Consider the following 17,825-nt stretch of genomic DNA (forward strand, 5'->3'; position numbering starts at 1 on the left):
GGCTCAGGGGCAGGGACACTCCTTGGAGCCTTCTCATGTGGCACGAACGTGAAGAACCCAGGCCCACACAGGTACTGCTCTCTTCTCCACGGGGTGACCAGTGTGAACCATAAAACCACAGCAGAGGCGAGGGAGTGAGTTATGAGACAAACCCTTTGGCTTCCATCTCGGGGCTGCTCTGTCTCTCTGAGATCGCTGGATCTGGGGAAGGCCTGACCCGAGCAGCCCGGTGGAGAGGCCCGGTGGGGAGGGACCGTCCCCTGCCGCAGCCCCGTGAACCCTCCAGAAGCAGAGCCTACCCGCCTCCCACTCCGACACCCCAGGCAGACCAGAGGGCTCTGGCCCCGGAGAAGCCTTGACCGCAGCCTGTGATGGACCCCAGGCCAGAAGCCCCAGCCAGGCCTTCTAGAATCCTGTCCTTCAGACACCTGGGAGATCACGAGTGCTGGTTGTTTTAAGGGACTACACTCCATTTGGGGTAATTTGCTATGCATGCTTGCGTGCTAAATCACTTCAGTCGTGTCCGACTCTTTGCAACCCCATGGACTGTAGCCCTCCAGGCTCCTCTGTCCATGGGATTCTCCAGGCAAGAGTACTAGTGTGTGTTGCCATTGGCTTCTCCAGGGCATCTTCCCAACCCATGTCTCTTATGTCTCCTATGTTGACAGGCAGGTTTTTACTGCTAGCGTCACCTGGGTAGCCCCTTGTTATTCAGCAATGGATAATTTATACACGATGACTTTAAATGGACAAGATCACCCTAAGTCAATTGGAAGAAAATAAACCGACAAAAAACCCCAGAAACCATTAGGAAGAGCCTGGAAAGTCTGATGACACAAACGCTAAGATCGTCTGCCTAGTCAAACACAAACCCCAAACCACCAAGTTAAGAGACAAGTGACAAAGTGGGGCAAAAAATATTACCAGAATGTGACTCAGGGCTCATATCATTAATGTATAGAGAACTTGAACCAGTCAATAAGAAAAGACTAACAACTCAAAGGAAAAGGGTGCAAGAGAGGGCCTTGGTAAATGCCAATCAAAGCGCCACCCCCCCACCCCCGAAATGATCCCACTGCAAGAATGTACTCGGGGGCTGGGGTTCCAGAGCTGCTGGTTCTGGGCACATGGGGCAGCTGGACACTGGCATTGCTTTTCATCTGTGGCTCCAACTGGATGGCGGGCCATCCTGGAGCCAAAGACAGGCCAGCCTCGGCAAAGACTGGCCAAAGAAGTGGGTGGTGGCGCTGGGTGTTGAGGAGGTCTGGACAGCATCACCCAGGAGCTGGGAGATCCTCTTGGTGAGGAACGTGTGGCAGGAAAGGCAGTGGCTTCCCACCAGCGAGAGAAGGCTGACCACACCTGCAGACCAGACAACTGTCAGGGCAGTTCCTGGGCAGACAACCCCCTTGCGTGTGTGCTAAGGCACTTCAGTCGTGTCCGACTCTTCGCAATCCCATGGACTGTAGTCCACCAGGCTCCTCTGTCCATGGGATTCTCCAGGCAAGAATCTTGCAGTGGGTTGCCATGCCCTCCTCCATGGGTCTTCCCGACTCAAGGATTGAACCCGCATCTCCTTACGTCTCCTGCATCAGAAGGTGGGTTCTTTGCCACTAGCACCACCTGGGAAACTCTTCGGGTCTCCATGCTCCCCCAGACCCACACTTGGTCTCAGGGCCGATGTTCCTCTCCCATCCCTGACCTCGGCATGCACACCTTTTTCCTCCGCCTCATCAGATAGTTCCTCCATCCCCACACCCAGGCACTGGATCTGATCTCGCCCCACCCTCCTACCTGCCCAGATGTTATCAGTCCAAGTGAGGAGCTGTTGAGCAACTCGACAAACCTGACACCTGATCCAGCCTGGGCTGTGGACAGCCCCCTCCTTCAGCTTCAGGCAGGGAAGGGTGACGACTGCTCAACGGGAAGCCACAGATCTCTCGAGAGCCACCAGCCTCCTGGCTTCTCCCAACCCTGCCGGGACCCTGCAGAGAGCCAGTCCAGGAGAAGGGCAGGGGGCACACACCTAGGAGTCTCAGGCCTCTAGAGCAGCGCGCTTACTGTGGGGTTTCTGTACCAGCAGTGGCAGGAGCACCATGCTCAAGCCCCACCCCAGATGTGCAAGATCAGAGATTCTAGGGCGGGGGGCCCTACAGCCGGCTTTGAGTGAGCCCTCCAGGTGTTCTCACAACCCTTCCAGCATGAGAACCAGCGTCGGGATGGATGGTTTCTGATCGCATCCACTCCTAGTGAAGCCAGGAGGTTTCTCTCCCTGCCGGGCTCACTCACCTTGACCTCCAGGGAAGAGGCAGGCAGCAGGCACTGAGGGCTGCAACCATAGGTGGTCCTGGAGAACAGGAGTGCTTGGGCAAGATTCCCTCCCAGCGGGCCACACCTGTCGAGTGACAGGGGGAAGACTGTTACTTCGGGCCCTCCCCACCTCCAGAAGCACGGCACCCCTGGCCGACTCCACGTTTCTGGGCACTGGGCTCAGCTCTGCCCACCTCTCCCTTGTTATTCCGTGTCGGGCGGGGAGAGGGGGACCGGATCCGGGCTGCACAGAGAATCATCCCAGTCACACTCACGGGCGGTGGAACACGGTGCGCCGGACAAGGGGTGGGGGCGGCTGGAGGCGGCCAGATTCTAGACACTGCGAGGGTGGAAGGCATCAGGAGCGCGGGGCAAGGCCGCCCTCAGAGGCCAGGACTGGAGGGCGGGGCCGAGCGGAGACCCTCTGACCCTGCCCTTCGGCTTCCTGGCGGGGTTGCCGCCCACCCTCCCTGCTCCCCCGGTCACTGGGCGCCCCCAATACACTGTCCTGGGCCATCTCGAGGGCCAGACGCCCTCAGTGCATCAGGGGGAGTCCTGCCGAGAGCGGGCCCCGACGGAATCCCCAGGGTCTCCAGGTCCCTAGGCTCGGGGGAAGAGTCTCTTCGCCTTCCCCGCAAGAGAGGGCGCACAACCCAGGGAACTGCGGGGCTCTGGCCCCGCCCAGGACCCAGAGGGCGGGCGGCCGAGTACCGAGATGGAGGGTGGGGACACGGAGCAGAGGGGCCGTCTCCGCGCTTCGAGCCCCGCGCTGACCGCCCCCGCGGCGGTCATCTCTGGCTCCCCGCCTCAGCCCGCCCACCGGAAGACATGGAGCCCCGCCTTCCTGCCCACCTCTTCCGGCTTGATTCGCCAATGACCATGCTAGACTCCTGGGAAGACCCGCCCCCTAGCTCCGAGCAAGCCCGTCCCGCTTTGTGACGGGCACCTCTATGGCCCAGTCAGAGCAGGCCGATCGCGTGAGCTCCGCCCTCCGCTCGGCCTTCGGGCTCTCTTTTCTCAGTCCCTAGGCGGGCGTCCTGTGGGCTCGTGGACCTCCCCGCTGGGAGATACAAACTTTCCGTGCAGAGTCACGCGAGTGTACACGCCAAGCCCTGCTGTGTGCCTTTGGTGTGAGCTTGTATTCTGAAGGAGTTAAGTTCACGGGAAGTTACAGGGAAACGCCCCTCCCGTTGTTGCGTCAGTACCAGCGTGTTGCGTAGCCAGTGGGCCCTCACCAGGAAGTGGCATTGGTACCATCGGAAAGCTGCTCAGGGTTCTGTGTGTGTGTGTGTGCGCTCGCGCGCGCCAGTGTTTAAGACACCACACTCCCGCTGCCAGTGGCTTGGGTTCGATTCCTGGATGGGTAGCTAGGATGCTGCATACCTTGCCACACACACACACACACACACACACACGTCAGTACATTAATGAAACCATGCAATTTGATAACGGGGTGTGCTTTTTTAAATCACACACTGCCCTTGAGATCCATCCATCTCAATTGGTTTCAGCGGTCAGTTCTCCCTGTGTATTGCTAGCCTTCTTCCTTGGTGTGGGTCAGCCACAGTTGTTCAAGCCTTCACCCACTGTTGCCTGTTTCCACTTTTAGGTTTCTAGAAAAAATCTGCTTTGAACATTTGTATCCAGGCTTCCCTGTGGTCAGAATTTTCCATTTCATTGGCATGAATGCCCAGCAGTGCAAGTGCTGTGTCCTAAGGAAGTGGTCGATTAGCCTTAGAAGAAACTGCCAATTTGCATTCCACTGTGGCTGGACCATTTTACCTTACCACCGTGGATATTTTTAAAGCACATAATTGAAGATTTTTACAAAACATTGTTTTAGGCAAGACTGTTAACAATTCTGTTTCTCACCTCTAACTATATTCTTCTATGGGATCACCTACATAGTTCCTCACGCAGGTTAAAAAAACACACACCCTGTATATTCAGTGTGATTTTAACTAGCAATAATATATCTGCAAAAGTCTTCCTTGTCACTACACAAAAGTCTAGCTCATGTCATCTCTGGCCACAAGGTATTGAACAGAACACATGTACAATAGTTTACATAACAAATCCCCAACTGATGTAGTATAACTTTTTCTGTTCTTCTTGTTTGTTTGTTAGCACCTCTGAAGATCTGAAAATCTCCCTCAGGATAGATATTACCTTTAAGTGGAACTACCAGGTCAAAACCTATGGGCATTTACCATGTTTATTGATACTAAGCAGTTGCCTCCCCAAAAGACCCTGATCGGCATATAGCAGGGCTGTTAGCCCTGTGCTCCATATGTTGCAGAGATTTTTCTCTCAGTCTCTCTCTAAAGAGCTCAGGTTCTTCTTGAATGTGTTACTAAAGTGAGTGAAGTTGCTCAGTCGTGTCTGATTTTCTGTGACTCCATGAACTGTAGCCTACCGGGATCCTCCGCCCATGGGATTTTCCAGGCAAGAGTACTGGAGAGGGTTGCCATTTCCTTCTCCAGGGGATCTTCCCGACCCAGGGCTCGAACCTGGGTCTCCCACGTTGTAGGCAGACACTTTACCATCTGAGCCACCAGAGAAGTTACTACAGAGGTTTAGTCAAAAAGAGCAAAGCTCATGTCATCATCAGAGTCTTCAGATTCTTTTTTCTTTCTTTCTTCTTCTCTGCTGGGGCAGCAGTGGTGGAGGGGGCAGGACCTTATGGTGGTGCAGCACCAGTTGTTGGGACAGGTCCACCAGCCCCCACATGGCAGATGAAGCTGCCGATGCTGACACTGGCCAAAGCCTTTACAAACAAGCCTGGCCAGAAAGGGTCAACATTTACACCGGCTGTTTTAACGAGGGCACTGATCTTATCCTCTGTGACCATCACCTCACTGGGCAGAATGAGGGCTGAGTAGGTGCAAGGAAGCTCCGAGACAGAAGCCACAGTGCGGGTGAGTGCTCGGTGGGGCTGCTGGCTCAGTGCTAGTCGTGAGATGAAGTGAGGGCCTCACCCCAAAACGGGCTTGACTTCTCAGAAGGACCAAGCACCTTAGGGGCTGCGGAAGAAAGGGATCTCCTTTTTTGGCTGCATAGCATGCCATGCCAGATCTTAGTTCCTATACCAAGAATTGAACCAAGCCCGGCCCCTGCAGTGGAAGCATGGTGTCTTAACCACTGGACCGCTGTGGGATTCCTGTCTCTTGTCTCAAAAGACTAGGCCGGCTGGTTTTGGCTGTCAAGAAGTTACACAATTTTATGTGACCAAATTATTATTAAACTCCAGATTGATGATTTCTGGGTTGTGTATCTTGGGCACAAAATAGCCCTGCCTCAAGTGAGGAGAGTCATGTGACTCAGGGCAGAATTTCCAAGTTCCCACACCCGATGCTGTGTGGACCCAGGCTGGCTGATTGCTGTCCTGCTGGCCCCACTACTGTGTGTGTGTGTGTGTGTGTGTGTGTGTGTGAGGAGGTGTCCTATGATCTCAAGCTAGGTAGGCCAGGACTGGGGCCAGTGCCCCTGAACTCCTGGGATGCCAGGTCAGTTGGGGAAAAGACAAGGAAACCTGTACATGAAGTGTTTTATATTATTTAAATGCATAGGTGGCCCGCCAGTGAGCAAGCGAGATCCATGGGGAAAGCACAAATAAAAACCGAGAATCCACCTAAAACCATTGCTCTTGAAGGTCACCTGCACCGTAAGAAGGAAGCACAAGGCTGTAAAAGGAACTGGGTCCATCCCAGCATGTGTCTGAGTGAGCAAAAGACCGGTTCCCGTCATTTACAAGCAGGGGCTTCCATCCCGCTGCCACAGACAGTGGGGCTTCAGCAAACCACTGGCTGAGGGAGGTTCCCCCCCGCCCCCGATCCCCGGCACTGTGGTTGTACTGCTGGGCTCCTGGCAGAGGGAATGCTCCCAGAAGGGATGCCTTACCTCTGGCTTCCCACTCAGGACTCCCAGAGGGCCAGCTGAAGACTGGTTTGCAATCTCACGTTGAAGACACCACCCATCCTCATGGAACGCTGGCAGGTCCCTCAGAGAGAGGAGTGGCTTTGTTACGTCCCCAGGGCGTCACTGTCAGAGGCCAGATGATATAATTTTCGGTAAGGGCTGGGAGTGTCTGCTACGGGCCTGGATTCACCCATCCCAGCCTCGCGGTGGCCCTAGGAAGTCAGTAGCATGTCACCCCCTTCTCCAGATGAGCAAATGAGGACACGGAAGGCTTGAGCAGCTTGTTCTGAATCTCTAGCTAGCAGGAGGGAGGGGTGGATAGGGACATTGGCCTCTAAGCCTGACCTCCTTTTGCAGGCTGTAAAGTGAAGTGAAAGTCATTCAGTCGTGTCCAACTCTTTGCGACCCCATGGACTATAGAGTCCATGGAATTATCTAGGCCAGAATACTGGTGTGGTTAGCCTTTTCTTTCACCAAGAGATATTCCCAACCCAGGGATCGAACCCAGCTCTCCTGCATTGCAGGTGGGATTCTTTACCAGCTGAGCCACCAGGGAAGCCCAAGAATACTGGAGTGGGTAGCCTATCCCTTCTCCAGAGGATCTTCCCGACCTAGGAATAAAACCGAGGTCTCCTGCATTCCAGGTGGATTCTTTACCAACTGTGCGCTCAGGGAAGCCCTTTTGCAGGCTACACTTTCCATCTGGCTCCCAAGGAGGTTCCTGGGGCATCATATCACACATCAGCTTGTCCTGAAGGCATCAGAGGTGAGTCCCAGTGAATATCCCCGGGCCTTGGACCAGTCCATAAAGGAAGGAGGTGAGAAAGAGAAACACCTGTACTCTTGTGCCTAATCGGGGGGACTTTGAAATTCTCATGAGATCAGAGAGCAGTTCTCATGGATATTTACCAGTCATCTGCATTCCTGTGATAGAAGGCTACTGCAACTCCCCAAATCTTCACTAGCCTCCGAGACACACCAAAAGAGACACACACGGTGGGAGGTGGGAGGGAGGTTCAAGAGGGAGGGGGACATATGTATACCTATGGCTGATCCATGTTGATGTACAACAGAAACCATCACAGTATTGTAAAGCAGTTATCCTCCAATTAAAAATAAACTTAAAAAAGTAGATACACAAGAAGGAATAAAAAAGATAAGACAAATTCTAAAAGTCTAGGCAGAATTTAAAACTAAAAAATAACTTTAGACATTAGAAACAAAACCAGTCTTTGAAATAAAAATCTCAGCTGATGAATCAAACCACAGGTAGATGACTCGGAAGATGACAAGGCAGTGACCTTGAGGAGAGATGGCCCAGTCTTCGTGGCCCCTCATCCTGGCTTCCTGGCTTCCGATGACGTCAACCCCTTCCCTTCTTGCCCCGGGTCTGGGGCGGCAGCTGATTCCTGTACTCGCTGCGTGCCTTCAGCCCTCCGAGCCATCCCTGAGTGACCACCTATGCTTGAGGTTCTCATGACCTGTGGGGGTCTCAGCAGTCACCATGCTGCCCCCGCGCTCGACTGGGGTGAAGGGCCAAGGGCAGCAAGTGCCCAAGGAGCCAGAGTGGCTGCTACCCTGAACTGTCATGGAGGGAACGCCGGGAACCAAGGCTGGGCTGTGCGGTGACTACAGTGTCCCTGGGAGGAAACTGACAAGGACACCTGCCTTAACCTCTCGGCTCAAGTCACAGGATGACAGCCACAGCTCTTTCATGGCAGCCTGTTAATTCCCGTGCCTGCAGGGCTGACAGGGCTGGAAATCAAACACAGCATTCCACCATGTCAGTTGCAGAATGCCCAGGTTGCTTGAATTCCCAGCCTGTCTGCATTTCCTAGGTGAAAGGCAGGGTGCTGTGTGAACGAGTGGGATCTTGAAACTGAGACTCGGGATATCTGGCTGCCCTCGGTGGAAGCTGACAACTGGCAAGCCCCCAGTCCCCCAGAGCCTCCCTTGCTGACGGAAGTAGCTTGCCCAGCCATGTCTGGGAGGCTGGTGTTCTGTCCTTTGAGGACTGTGCCATTACCTCACCTGGTGCCGATGCCTTGCAAGGGGACACCAGTTGTCCTCCAGACCCTCTGCCACCACATCCTGTTGCCATGAGACCCATAAGTGGGGTCCAATTACCGCATGATTGAGGGGACAGGCACAAAGTCTGACACTTCAGGAAACAGCTCATACATCAATAAATATTTTCCAGACTTCACTGCTATCTACCAGCTTAACTTTATTTGGACATTTGTGGTAGGAGCTTCTCAGGGAGTTCAATTCAGTAGGTGAGCTGGGCCATTCGATGAAGTGGATTAACTGGTAGAGGTCTATTTACTAGAAGGTTCTGATTGAAAGCATCAGTATTAGGACATGTAGCTGCTGTGTAGTCTAGCACGCACTTCACATGGGTGGCTGACTGATACTTGGACCTACTGCTGACCTGCATTTCATAGGTTCTGATGCCAGAAAAGCCCTGACAGGAGGTGGAGGAAAGAATACAAAGGCTTCAGTACAGTTCAGTTCAGTCGCCCAGTTGTGTCCGACTCTTTGTGACCCCATGGACTGCAGCACGCCAGGCTTCCCTGTCCATCACCAACACCAAGAGCTTGCTCAAGCTCATATCCATCGAGTTGGTTATGCCATCCAACAATTTCATCCCCTGTTGTCCCCTTCTCCTCCCACTTTCAATCTTTCTGAGCACCAGGGTCTTTTCTAATGAGTCAGTTCTTTGTATCAGGTGGCCAAAGTACTAGAGCTTCATCTTCAGCATCAGTCCTTCCAATGAATATTCAGGACTGATTTCCTTTAGGATGGGCTGCTTGGATCTCCTTGCAGTCCAAGGGACTCTCAAGAGCCTTCTCCAACACCACAGTTCAAAAGCATCAATTGTTCAGTGCTCAGCCTTCTTTATGGTCCAACTCTCACATCCATACATGATTACTGCAAAAACCATAGCTTTGACTAGATGGACCTTTGTTGGCAAAGTAGCGTCTCTGCTTTATAATATGTTGTCTAGGTTTGTTATAGCTTTTCTTCCAAGGTGCAATCATCTTTGAATTTCATGGCTGCAGTCACAATCTGTAGTGATTTTGGAGCCTTCCAAAATAAATTCTGTCACTGTTTCCATTGTTTCCCCATCTGTTTGCCATAAAGTCTTGGGACTAGATGCCATGATGGTTGCTTTTTGAATGTTGAGTTTTAACCAGCTTTTTCACTTTCAACAAGAGGTTTTTCAGTTCCTCTTCGCCTTCTGCCATAAGAGTGGTGTCATTTGCATATCTGAAGTTACTGATATTTCTCCCAGCAATCTTGATTCCAGCTTCTGTTTCATCCAGCCTGGCATTTTGCTTGATGTCCTCTCCATAGAAATTAAATAATCAGGGTGAAAATATACAGCCTTGATGCTGCATATTGACAATATAATCTTTTTCCAATTTGGAACCAGTCCATTGTTCCATGTCTGGTTTTAACTGTTGCTTCTTGAACTGCATACAGATTTCTCACGAGGCAGGTAATGTGGTCTGGTATCCCCATCTCTTTGAAAAATTTTCACAATTTGTTGTGATCCACATAGTCAAAGGCTTTAGTGTAGGCAACAAAGCAGAAATAGATGTTTTTCTGGAATTCTCTTGCTTTTTCAATGATCCAGTGGACGTTAGCAATTTGATCTCTGGTTCCTCTGCCTTTTCTAAATCCAGCTTGAACATCTGGAAGTTTTCAGTTCACGTGCTGTTGAAGCCTAGCTTGGAGAATTTTGAGCATTACTTTGCTAGTGTGTGAGATGAATGACATTGTGCAGTAGGTTGAACATTCTTTGGCATTGCCTTTCTTTGGCATTGGAATGAAAACTGACCTTTTGCAGTGCTGCAGCCCTGCTGAGTTTTCCACATTTGCTGGCATATTGAATGCAGCATCATTTACAGCACTTTCACAGCATCATCTTTTAGGATTTGAAATACCTCAGCTGGAATTCCATCACCTCCACTGGCTTTGTTCATAGTGATGCTTCCTAAGGCCCACTTCACTTTACACTCCAGGATGTCTGGCTCTAGGTGAGTGATCGCATCATCATGCTTATCTGGATCATTAAGACCTTTTTTGTATAGTTCTTCTGTGTATTCATACCACCTCTTCTTAATGTCTTCTGCTTCTGTTAGGTCCATACCGCCTCTGTCCTTTATTGCGCCCACCTTTGCATGAAATGTTCCCTTGGTTTCTCTGATTTTCTTGAAGAGATCTCTAGTCTTTCCCATCCTATTGCTTTCCTCTGTTTCCTTGCAGTGATACTGAGGAAGGCTTTCTTACCTCTCCTTGCTATTTTTTCAAACTCTGCATTCAGATGGGTTTATCTTTCCTTTTCTCCTTTGCCTTTCACTTCTGTTCTTTTCACAACTATTTGTAAGGCCTCCTCGGACACACATTTTGCCTTTGTGCATTTCTTTTTCTTGGGGATGGTCTCAATCACCGCCTACTGTACAATATCCTGAACCTCTGTCCATAGTTCTTCAGGCACTCTATCAGATCTAACCCCTTGAATCTATTTGTCACTTGTACTGTATAATCGTAAAGGATTTGATTTAGGTCATACCTGAATGGTCTAGTGGTTTTCCCTACTTTCTTCAATTTAAGTCTGAATTTGGCAATAAGGAGTTCAGATCTGAGCCACAGTCAGCACCTGGTCTTGTTTCTGCTGACTGTATAGAGCTTCTCTATCTTTGGCTACAAAGGATATAATAAATCCGATTTCGTTATTGACATCTGTTGATATCCATGGGTATAGTCATCTCTGGTGTTGTTGCAAGAGGGTTTTTGCTATGACCAGTGTTCTCTTGGCAAAACTCTGTTAGCCTTTGCCCTGCTTCATTTTGTACATATCCAAAAGCTTAGGGAGAGAGAAATCAGCTCTTTTCTGTGAGGGACTGACACAGCCATTGGAGCAGGACTCTGAAAGACCACAGTGCCTCTAGGGAAGAAATAGTTGGGCACCCTGCTCCAGATGGTCAATACTGAAATCAGACTGAGTATATATTTTTTCCAAGAGAACACACTGGTCATAGCAAACACCGTCTTCCAACAACACAAGAGACAATTCTACACATGGATATCATCAGATGGTCAAAATGGAAATCATATTGATTGTATTCTTTGCAGCCAAAGATAGAGAAGCTCTATACAGTTAGCAGAAAAAGACCGGAGCTGACTGTGGCTCAGATCATGAACTCCTTTTTGCAAAATTCAGACTTAAAGAAAGTATGGAAAACCACTAGACCATTCAGGTATGACCAAAATAAAATCCTACAATTATACAGTGGAAGTGACAGACAGATTCAAAGGATTAGATCTGATAGAGTGCCTGAAGAACTATGGATGGAGGTTTGGGACATTGTCCAGGAGGTGGTGATCAAGACCATCCCCAAGAAAAAGAAATGCACAAAAGCAAAATGGTTGTCTGAGGAGGCCTGACAAATAGCTGAGAAAAAAAGAGAAACAAAAAGCAAAGGAGAAAAGGAAAGATAAACCCATCTGAATACAGAGTTCCAAAGAACAGCAAGGAGAGATAAGAAAGCCTTCCTCAGTGATCAATGCAAAGAAACAGAGGAAAACAGTAGAACAGGAAAGACTAGAGATCTCTTCAAGAAAATCAGAGATACCAAGGGAACATTTCACGCAAATATGGGCACAATAAAGGACAGAGGCGGTATTGGCCTGACAGAAGCAGAAGAGGTTAAGAAGTGGTGGCAGGAATACATAGAATAACTATACAAAACAGGTCTTAATGACTCAGATAAGCACAGATGATGCAATCACTCACCTAGAGCCAGACATCCTGGAGTGCAAAGTGAAGTGGACCTTAGGAAGCATCACTATGAACAAAGCTAGTGGAGGTGATGGAATTCCAGCTGAGCTATTTCAAGTCCTAAAAGATGATGCTGTGAAAGTGTTGCATTCAATATGTCAGCAAATGTGGAAAACTTAGCAGTGGCCATAGCACTGCAAAAGGTCAGTTTTCATTCCAATGCCAAAGAAAGGCAATGCCAAAGAATGTTCAACCTACTGCACAATTTCATTCATCTCACACACTAGCAAAGTAATGCTCAAAATTCTCCAAGCTAGGCTTCAACAGCACGTGAACTGAAAACTTCCAGATGTTCAAGCTGGATTTAGAAAAGGCAGAGGAACCAGAGATCAAATTGTGAACATCCGTTGGATCATCGAAAAAGCAAGAGAATTCCAGAAAAACATCTACTTCAGCTTTATTGCCTATGCTAAAGCCTTTGTGTGGATCACAACAAATTGTAGAAAATTGTTAAAGAGATGGGAATACCAGATCACCTTACCTGCGTTAGAAGCAGACATGGAAAAACAGACTGCTTCCAAATTGGGAAAGGAGTACATCAAGGCCGTATATTGTCACCCTGCTTATTTAATGTCTATGCAGAGTACTTCATGTGAAATGCCCGGCTGGTGAAGCACAAACTGGAATCATGATTGCTGGGAGAAATATCAATAATTTCATATATGCAGATGATACCACCCTTATGTCAGAAAGCCAAGAGGAACTAAAGAGCCTCTTCATGAATGTGAAAGAAGAGAGTGAAAAAGCTGGCTTAAAACTCATCATTCAAAAAGCAAAATTAATGGCATTCAGTTCCATCACTTCATGGCAAATAGATGGAATACATTGGAAATAGTGACAGACTTTATTTTCGTGGGCTCTAAATCACTGCAGATGGTGACTGAAGCCATGAAATTAAGAGACATTTGCTCCTTGGAAAGGAAGCTATGACAAAACTAGACAGCATATTAAAAAGCAGAGACATCACTTTGGGACAAAAGTCCATATTGTCAAAGCTATGGTTTTTCCAGTAGTCATGTATGGATGTGAGAGTGGACCATAAAGAAGGCTGAGCACCGAACAACTGATGCTTTTGAACTGTGCTGGAGAAGACTCTTGAGCGTTCCTTGGACTCCAAGGAGACCCAACCAGTCAATCCTAAACGAAATCACTCCTGAATATTGACTGGAAGGAGTGATGCTGAAACCGAAGCTCCAATCGTTTTTCCTGATGCGAAGAGCCAACTCATTAGAAAAGACCCTGATGTTGGAAAAACCGAGGGCAGAAGTGGGTGACAGAGAATGAGATGGTTGGATAGCATCACTGACTCAGTGAACATGAGTTTGAGCAAACTCTCAAAGACAGTGGAGGACAGAGGAGCCTGGCATGCTGCATCCCATGGGTTTGCAAAGATTCAGACATGAGTAAGTGAACAGTATCAACAGCTGATCCAGCTCTGCCTGATGTATACTGTACAACCCTAAATGTTCTAGTTCTCGGAGCCAAAAACCTGAGTTGAGCTGCCCCCACGGATAGTCATATCTCACCCCATTTCCAGAGGTAAGGCCTCTGGATGGAATGAGAGATCGTGTTCCTTGAGAAAGACCCCGTGCCACAGCTGGATGTGCACACAGCAAATCTTCCCACGCCTTCCTAGAGGACCCATGCACTAAAGTGACAGGTTGTCCTGGAGAAGAGATGCGTCACATCTGTCAAGCAACATGGGGATGCCTTCAAGACTTCCTTACTTTCCTGCGGTCCTCACCTCTAGAAGGCTGGGCACCTCTGGCGGACGTTTAGATCCCTGGTGGTAGGAGCATTAGCTTTGCACACTTCTCTGGATACTATCCTTGGGTTGGTGGGGTAAGGATCCGTGCTTTATCTGTAAACATTTCAAGGGCACACTCAGGAGGTGCTGGAATTCAGTGGGCAGGGAACAGAAAGAACTGCATCAGGGGTGTGTGTGTTTTGGGGCGGGGGGGGGGGGGGCGGTGAGTACCAGATTCTGGGCCTTGGGAGTGTGGAAGCTCCCAGGAGTACCGATCAAGGCAGCTCTCAGAGGCCAGGACTGGGGTGCAGCCCAGGACTGACAGTGTTCCTTTGCCACCTGAGGGGGATCACCAGCTTCCTTTCCCCTTCTCCAAGGCACCCTGCGGAGAACAACGTCTCATTTCTTGCAAGGGACAGGGTAGGCCTAACGGTGCTCAGGTGGGGTTTCCTGAGCTCTGGATCTCGGTGGCGGCTTTTCCTTGGCCTTTCTCGCAGGAAGGCACAGACCACCTGGGGTCGGCGCTGGACCCCTCCCTCGCCCCCGCCCTGGGTTTTCAGAGAAGGGGGACTTGGGTACTGCTCGCGGACAAGTGGGTTCAACACTCTTCACTTGGGGGGACGCGGGGGCAGGGGCGGGCTTCCCCCTCGGCCTCCTGGTCGACAAAGGAATGCAGGCTGAGCCTCCAGCCGGGCGCATCTCTTCCCGGCTCCGGGGCGCCGGGGAAGGCAGAGGCTTGTCCCAGGCTCTGCGATGCCCGGCAACATGCGCGCGGCCACCGTGAACCCCCACTTGAGGGTAGTTTCAACTCTAGGAACATAATGTCTTTCACAGTTACGGCAAAGCCTCGGGCAAGAGCTCTACGCCCAAGATGGCCACCCGGAAGCTGGGTTCTCGCGCCGATGTGGCGAAACCCCATTCGCCAGCTGGGCGCCCGCAGTTGGGAGCCTAACCGCCTTCTCGGTCTGCGCATGTGCTCAGCTTCCACCGCACGCAGACGCAGAGCATCGCTACATCTATGGTCCGGAAGTCTGATAGAGCGTCTACGCGCCCTCGCCTGGACTCTATGGTTCCTACGCGTGAAGATAGGCTGCCTATATAAGACCTGCGCAGGCGTGGGAGCCCCTCTTTCCTTTTGGCACGGTAAGTAGTCGCGGCCTCCGGTTATGGCTGTCCTCGCCATTTCTGTCTCCTAGTTTAATACCTGTGTTCGACTTCTTTTCCGACTTTGTTTCATTGTAGCCACTGAAGATCCTGGTGTCGCCATGGGCCGCCGCCCCGCCCGGTGGTGAGTGCTACTCCATGCTTTTTCGCTGCTGGGAAGCGAGAGGGAGGGCCATTTAACCGTTAAAAGCAACAGTGGCGTGGGGTCTCCCTGGTGCGGCTTTTCTGTCCTGGGGACGGACTCTGCATATTCCTTGAGACATTCCGGGTCACTTGAGGTTTTCTATTTTGTTGTAGAGGTGGATTGACCCAATTTTGCATACGATGGCCCCAGTGTAGGGGTACAAGCGATGTCTACCTTGCATCCCGCCCTCTGGACTTGAAAATTCGCTAGTTTAGTTTCCTCTCGAGGCCTCTGTGTACCATTCCCGTCTTACTTCCAGGCGACGTGCGATGTGGGCGCCTCGGATGCCAACGGCAGTCCCGGAAAAGTGGTTTCAGCTGCCTCGGCCCTGCAGGGGGCGCCGGGAGCCCTTCACATGGCTTGGAGGCGAACTTAATGCCACGTGCTCCAAGGTCCATTTAGGTGGATGGCTTGAACTGTGCTATTTTATATTTAAACCGAGAAAGTGTGTTTCAGAATGTGAGCGTTTAAAACAACAGGGTCGAGGATGGTATTTTATTTTTTAATCCCCTGTTATAGGTGACTTGAGTTTTGGCCACATCTTGCTTTAGCGCCCATTTCCGGTAAAGGAGACCAAGCTGGGAGATTAACATGTGTCAAGCTTTCAACGTGCATGTTGTAGAGCTCCTTTATGAACCCTTGCTAACCTGGGTCGTCTTCCTTGCAGTTACCGGTATTGTAAGAACAAGCCGTACCCAAAGTCCCGCTTCTGCCGAGGTGTCCCTGGTAAGTAGGGGCAAAGCTCCCAAACTGGTTTGGGCCCAATGACCTAGTTGCTTATGGAACTCCCACACTCAGCAAGGTTGTCTTTTTTCCCCAGATGCTAAGATTCGCATCTTTGACTTGGGGCGTAAGAAGGCCAAAGTGGATGAGTTCCCACTCTGTGGCCACATGGTGTCAGATGAGTATGAGCAGCTTTCCTCTGAAGGTGAGGCAGGCTTCCTTGTCAGTGCTGCCCGGTTCCTTGTGTGTGCACCCCCAGCCAAACCTGGAAGTCACTGCACTGAAATGACCAGCTTATTAATCACAAGTGCCCAATCATTAGCCTCTTTGCTAAACTCATCCCACCAAGACAGAGAGCCATGGTAAATGCTTCTGTGGCATTTTGTCTTCCCGTAGCCCTGGAGGCTGCCCGTATTTGTGCCAACAAGTACATGGTGAAAAGCTGTGGCAAAGATGGTTTTCACATCCGAGTGCGGCTCCACCCCTTCCATGTCATCCGCATCAACAAGATGTTGTCTTGCGCTGGAGCTGATAGGTGAGCTGGATCCTGAGACCTCTACTTTGGGCTTGATGATTTTCATCGACCAGGGCAGAGAAGTGGCCCCACAGAGATTAACCCCCAGCAAAGCCAGGCCAAAGGGCTAGTAAGTGGACCTCAATGGACACTGAACAACCCAGAGTCCCAGAAAGAAGCTCAAAAGGCATCATCGCTCTGGGCAACAAGTTGCTCATGTGGGAATAGCTTCTCTTTGCACCTGATGACATAACCTGCAAGCAAGCAGGTTGCTGGGGTGGTCATAGGTCTTTCAGAGGAGCCCAATGGCACCTTGCAGGGACTCTAGCTAGTCTGTTTTTTGGTTCTCTTTTCTTTGCAGCCAATTAAGCCGACTGTGCTCTTTTCCCCATGGGGGCCCAGTGTGCAATGGCTGCAAATAGCAGGCTCCTTGGTAGTGTATGCAACCTGTTGCCTGTACAGGTTGCCCTAAGGGACCTTGGAGACAACTCTTCCTAGTGGGCATTCATGACTGGCCTGCTGTTTCCCAATCTAGACTCCAGACAGGTATGCGTGGTGCCTTTGGAAAGCCCCAGGGCACAGTGGCCAGGGTCCACATTGGCCAGGTCATAATGTCCATCCGCACCAAGCTGCAGAACAAGGAACATGTGATTGAAGCCCTCCGCCGGGCCAAGTTCAAGTTCCCTGGCCGCCAGAAGGTAAGGAGCTTGGTCTCCTTGCAGCCTTGGTCTCCCCTTTCTCTACTCCTGGCCTCAGGGCCCGTGACTCAGTTGTTTCTGTCTCTCTCTAGATCCACATCTCTAAGAAGTGGGGATTTACCAAATTCAACGCGGATGAATTTGAGAACATGGTGGCAGAAAAGCGACTCATCCCAGATGGCTGTGGGGTCAAATACATCCCTAATCGTGGTCCCCTGGACAAATGGCGGGCCCTGCACTCATGAGCATCAGCGCTGTCCCCTCCTTAATCTTGCTCACCAATAAATGCTATTTCCTGTCCATCTGTCTTTGCATCTGGATTCATGGTGGGTGGGGAACTGGATGCCCCAAGGGTTGCTGTCATTTCAGAAGAAGACTGACAAGCTGGCCAGTTGACAGTAGGGCCAGTGAGGTACATGCCTTGACCCCAGGCAGTAGGTTCTGAAGTCCCCCCACCTATATGTGGAGCACTGAGAAGCTCACACCCTGGATGATGGAAAAGGGCTTGTGGTCTAATGTTGGCCTCAGGCTGCTGTGGAACCTCACCAGACACAGCCCTGGAGGTGGGGTCGTACAGTTAGCCCTAGAGCTAACATCTGTCCTGGGCCTAACCACCTTTTCCTGGGTTAAGAGTTGTTGAGAAACCTTGTTACCCTCCCCCATTCTAAGCCTAGCCCACCACTTCTCATAGGACTTCATTACCAGGACCACCACACCTG

The 17,825-nt window shown here is 50.6% G+C and overlaps 1 protein-coding gene, 1 non-coding gene and 1 pseudogene across 3 annotated transcripts; 2 read left to right on the forward strand and 1 right to left on the reverse strand.

Moving 5' to 3' along the window:
• Positions 1-4,886: 4,886 nt before the first annotated feature.
• LOC138071714 (large ribosomal subunit protein P1-like) lies at positions 4,887-14,831 on the reverse strand (annotated as a pseudogene).
• A 174-nt stretch (positions 14,832-15,005) lies between these two features.
• On the forward strand, positions 15,006-17,401 carry RPL10 (ribosomal protein L10). 2 transcript variants are annotated; one of them, XM_068961986.1, is made up of 6 exons: positions 15,021-15,111; positions 15,839-15,897; positions 15,992-16,099; positions 16,291-16,429; positions 16,944-17,106; positions 17,199-17,401. In XM_068961986.1, the coding sequence occupies exons 1-6, from the start codon at positions 15,089-15,091 to the stop codon at positions 17,349-17,351; spliced, it is 645 nt and encodes a 214-aa protein (XP_068818087.1). In that variant the 5' UTR covers positions 15,021-15,088; the 3' UTR covers positions 17,352-17,401. The 2 variants fall into 2 exon arrangements, with proteins under 2 accessions (XP_068818088.1, XP_068818087.1); XM_068961987.1 differs by lacking the exon at positions 15,992-16,099 and having other exon boundaries at positions 15,006-15,111.
• Positions 16,764-16,898, forward strand: LOC138072073 (small nucleolar RNA SNORA70). Its single transcript, XR_011144224.1, has one exon. It is a non-coding gene; the product is annotated as a small nucleolar RNA SNORA70 (small nucleolar RNA).
• Positions 17,402-17,825: the final 424 nt, after the last annotated feature.

Source organism: Capricornis sumatraensis, chromosome X (assembly GCF_032405125.1).
Source record: "Capricornis sumatraensis isolate serow.1 chromosome X, serow.2, whole genome shotgun sequence".
NCBI lineage: Eukaryota > Metazoa > Chordata > Mammalia > Artiodactyla > Bovidae > Capricornis > Capricornis sumatraensis.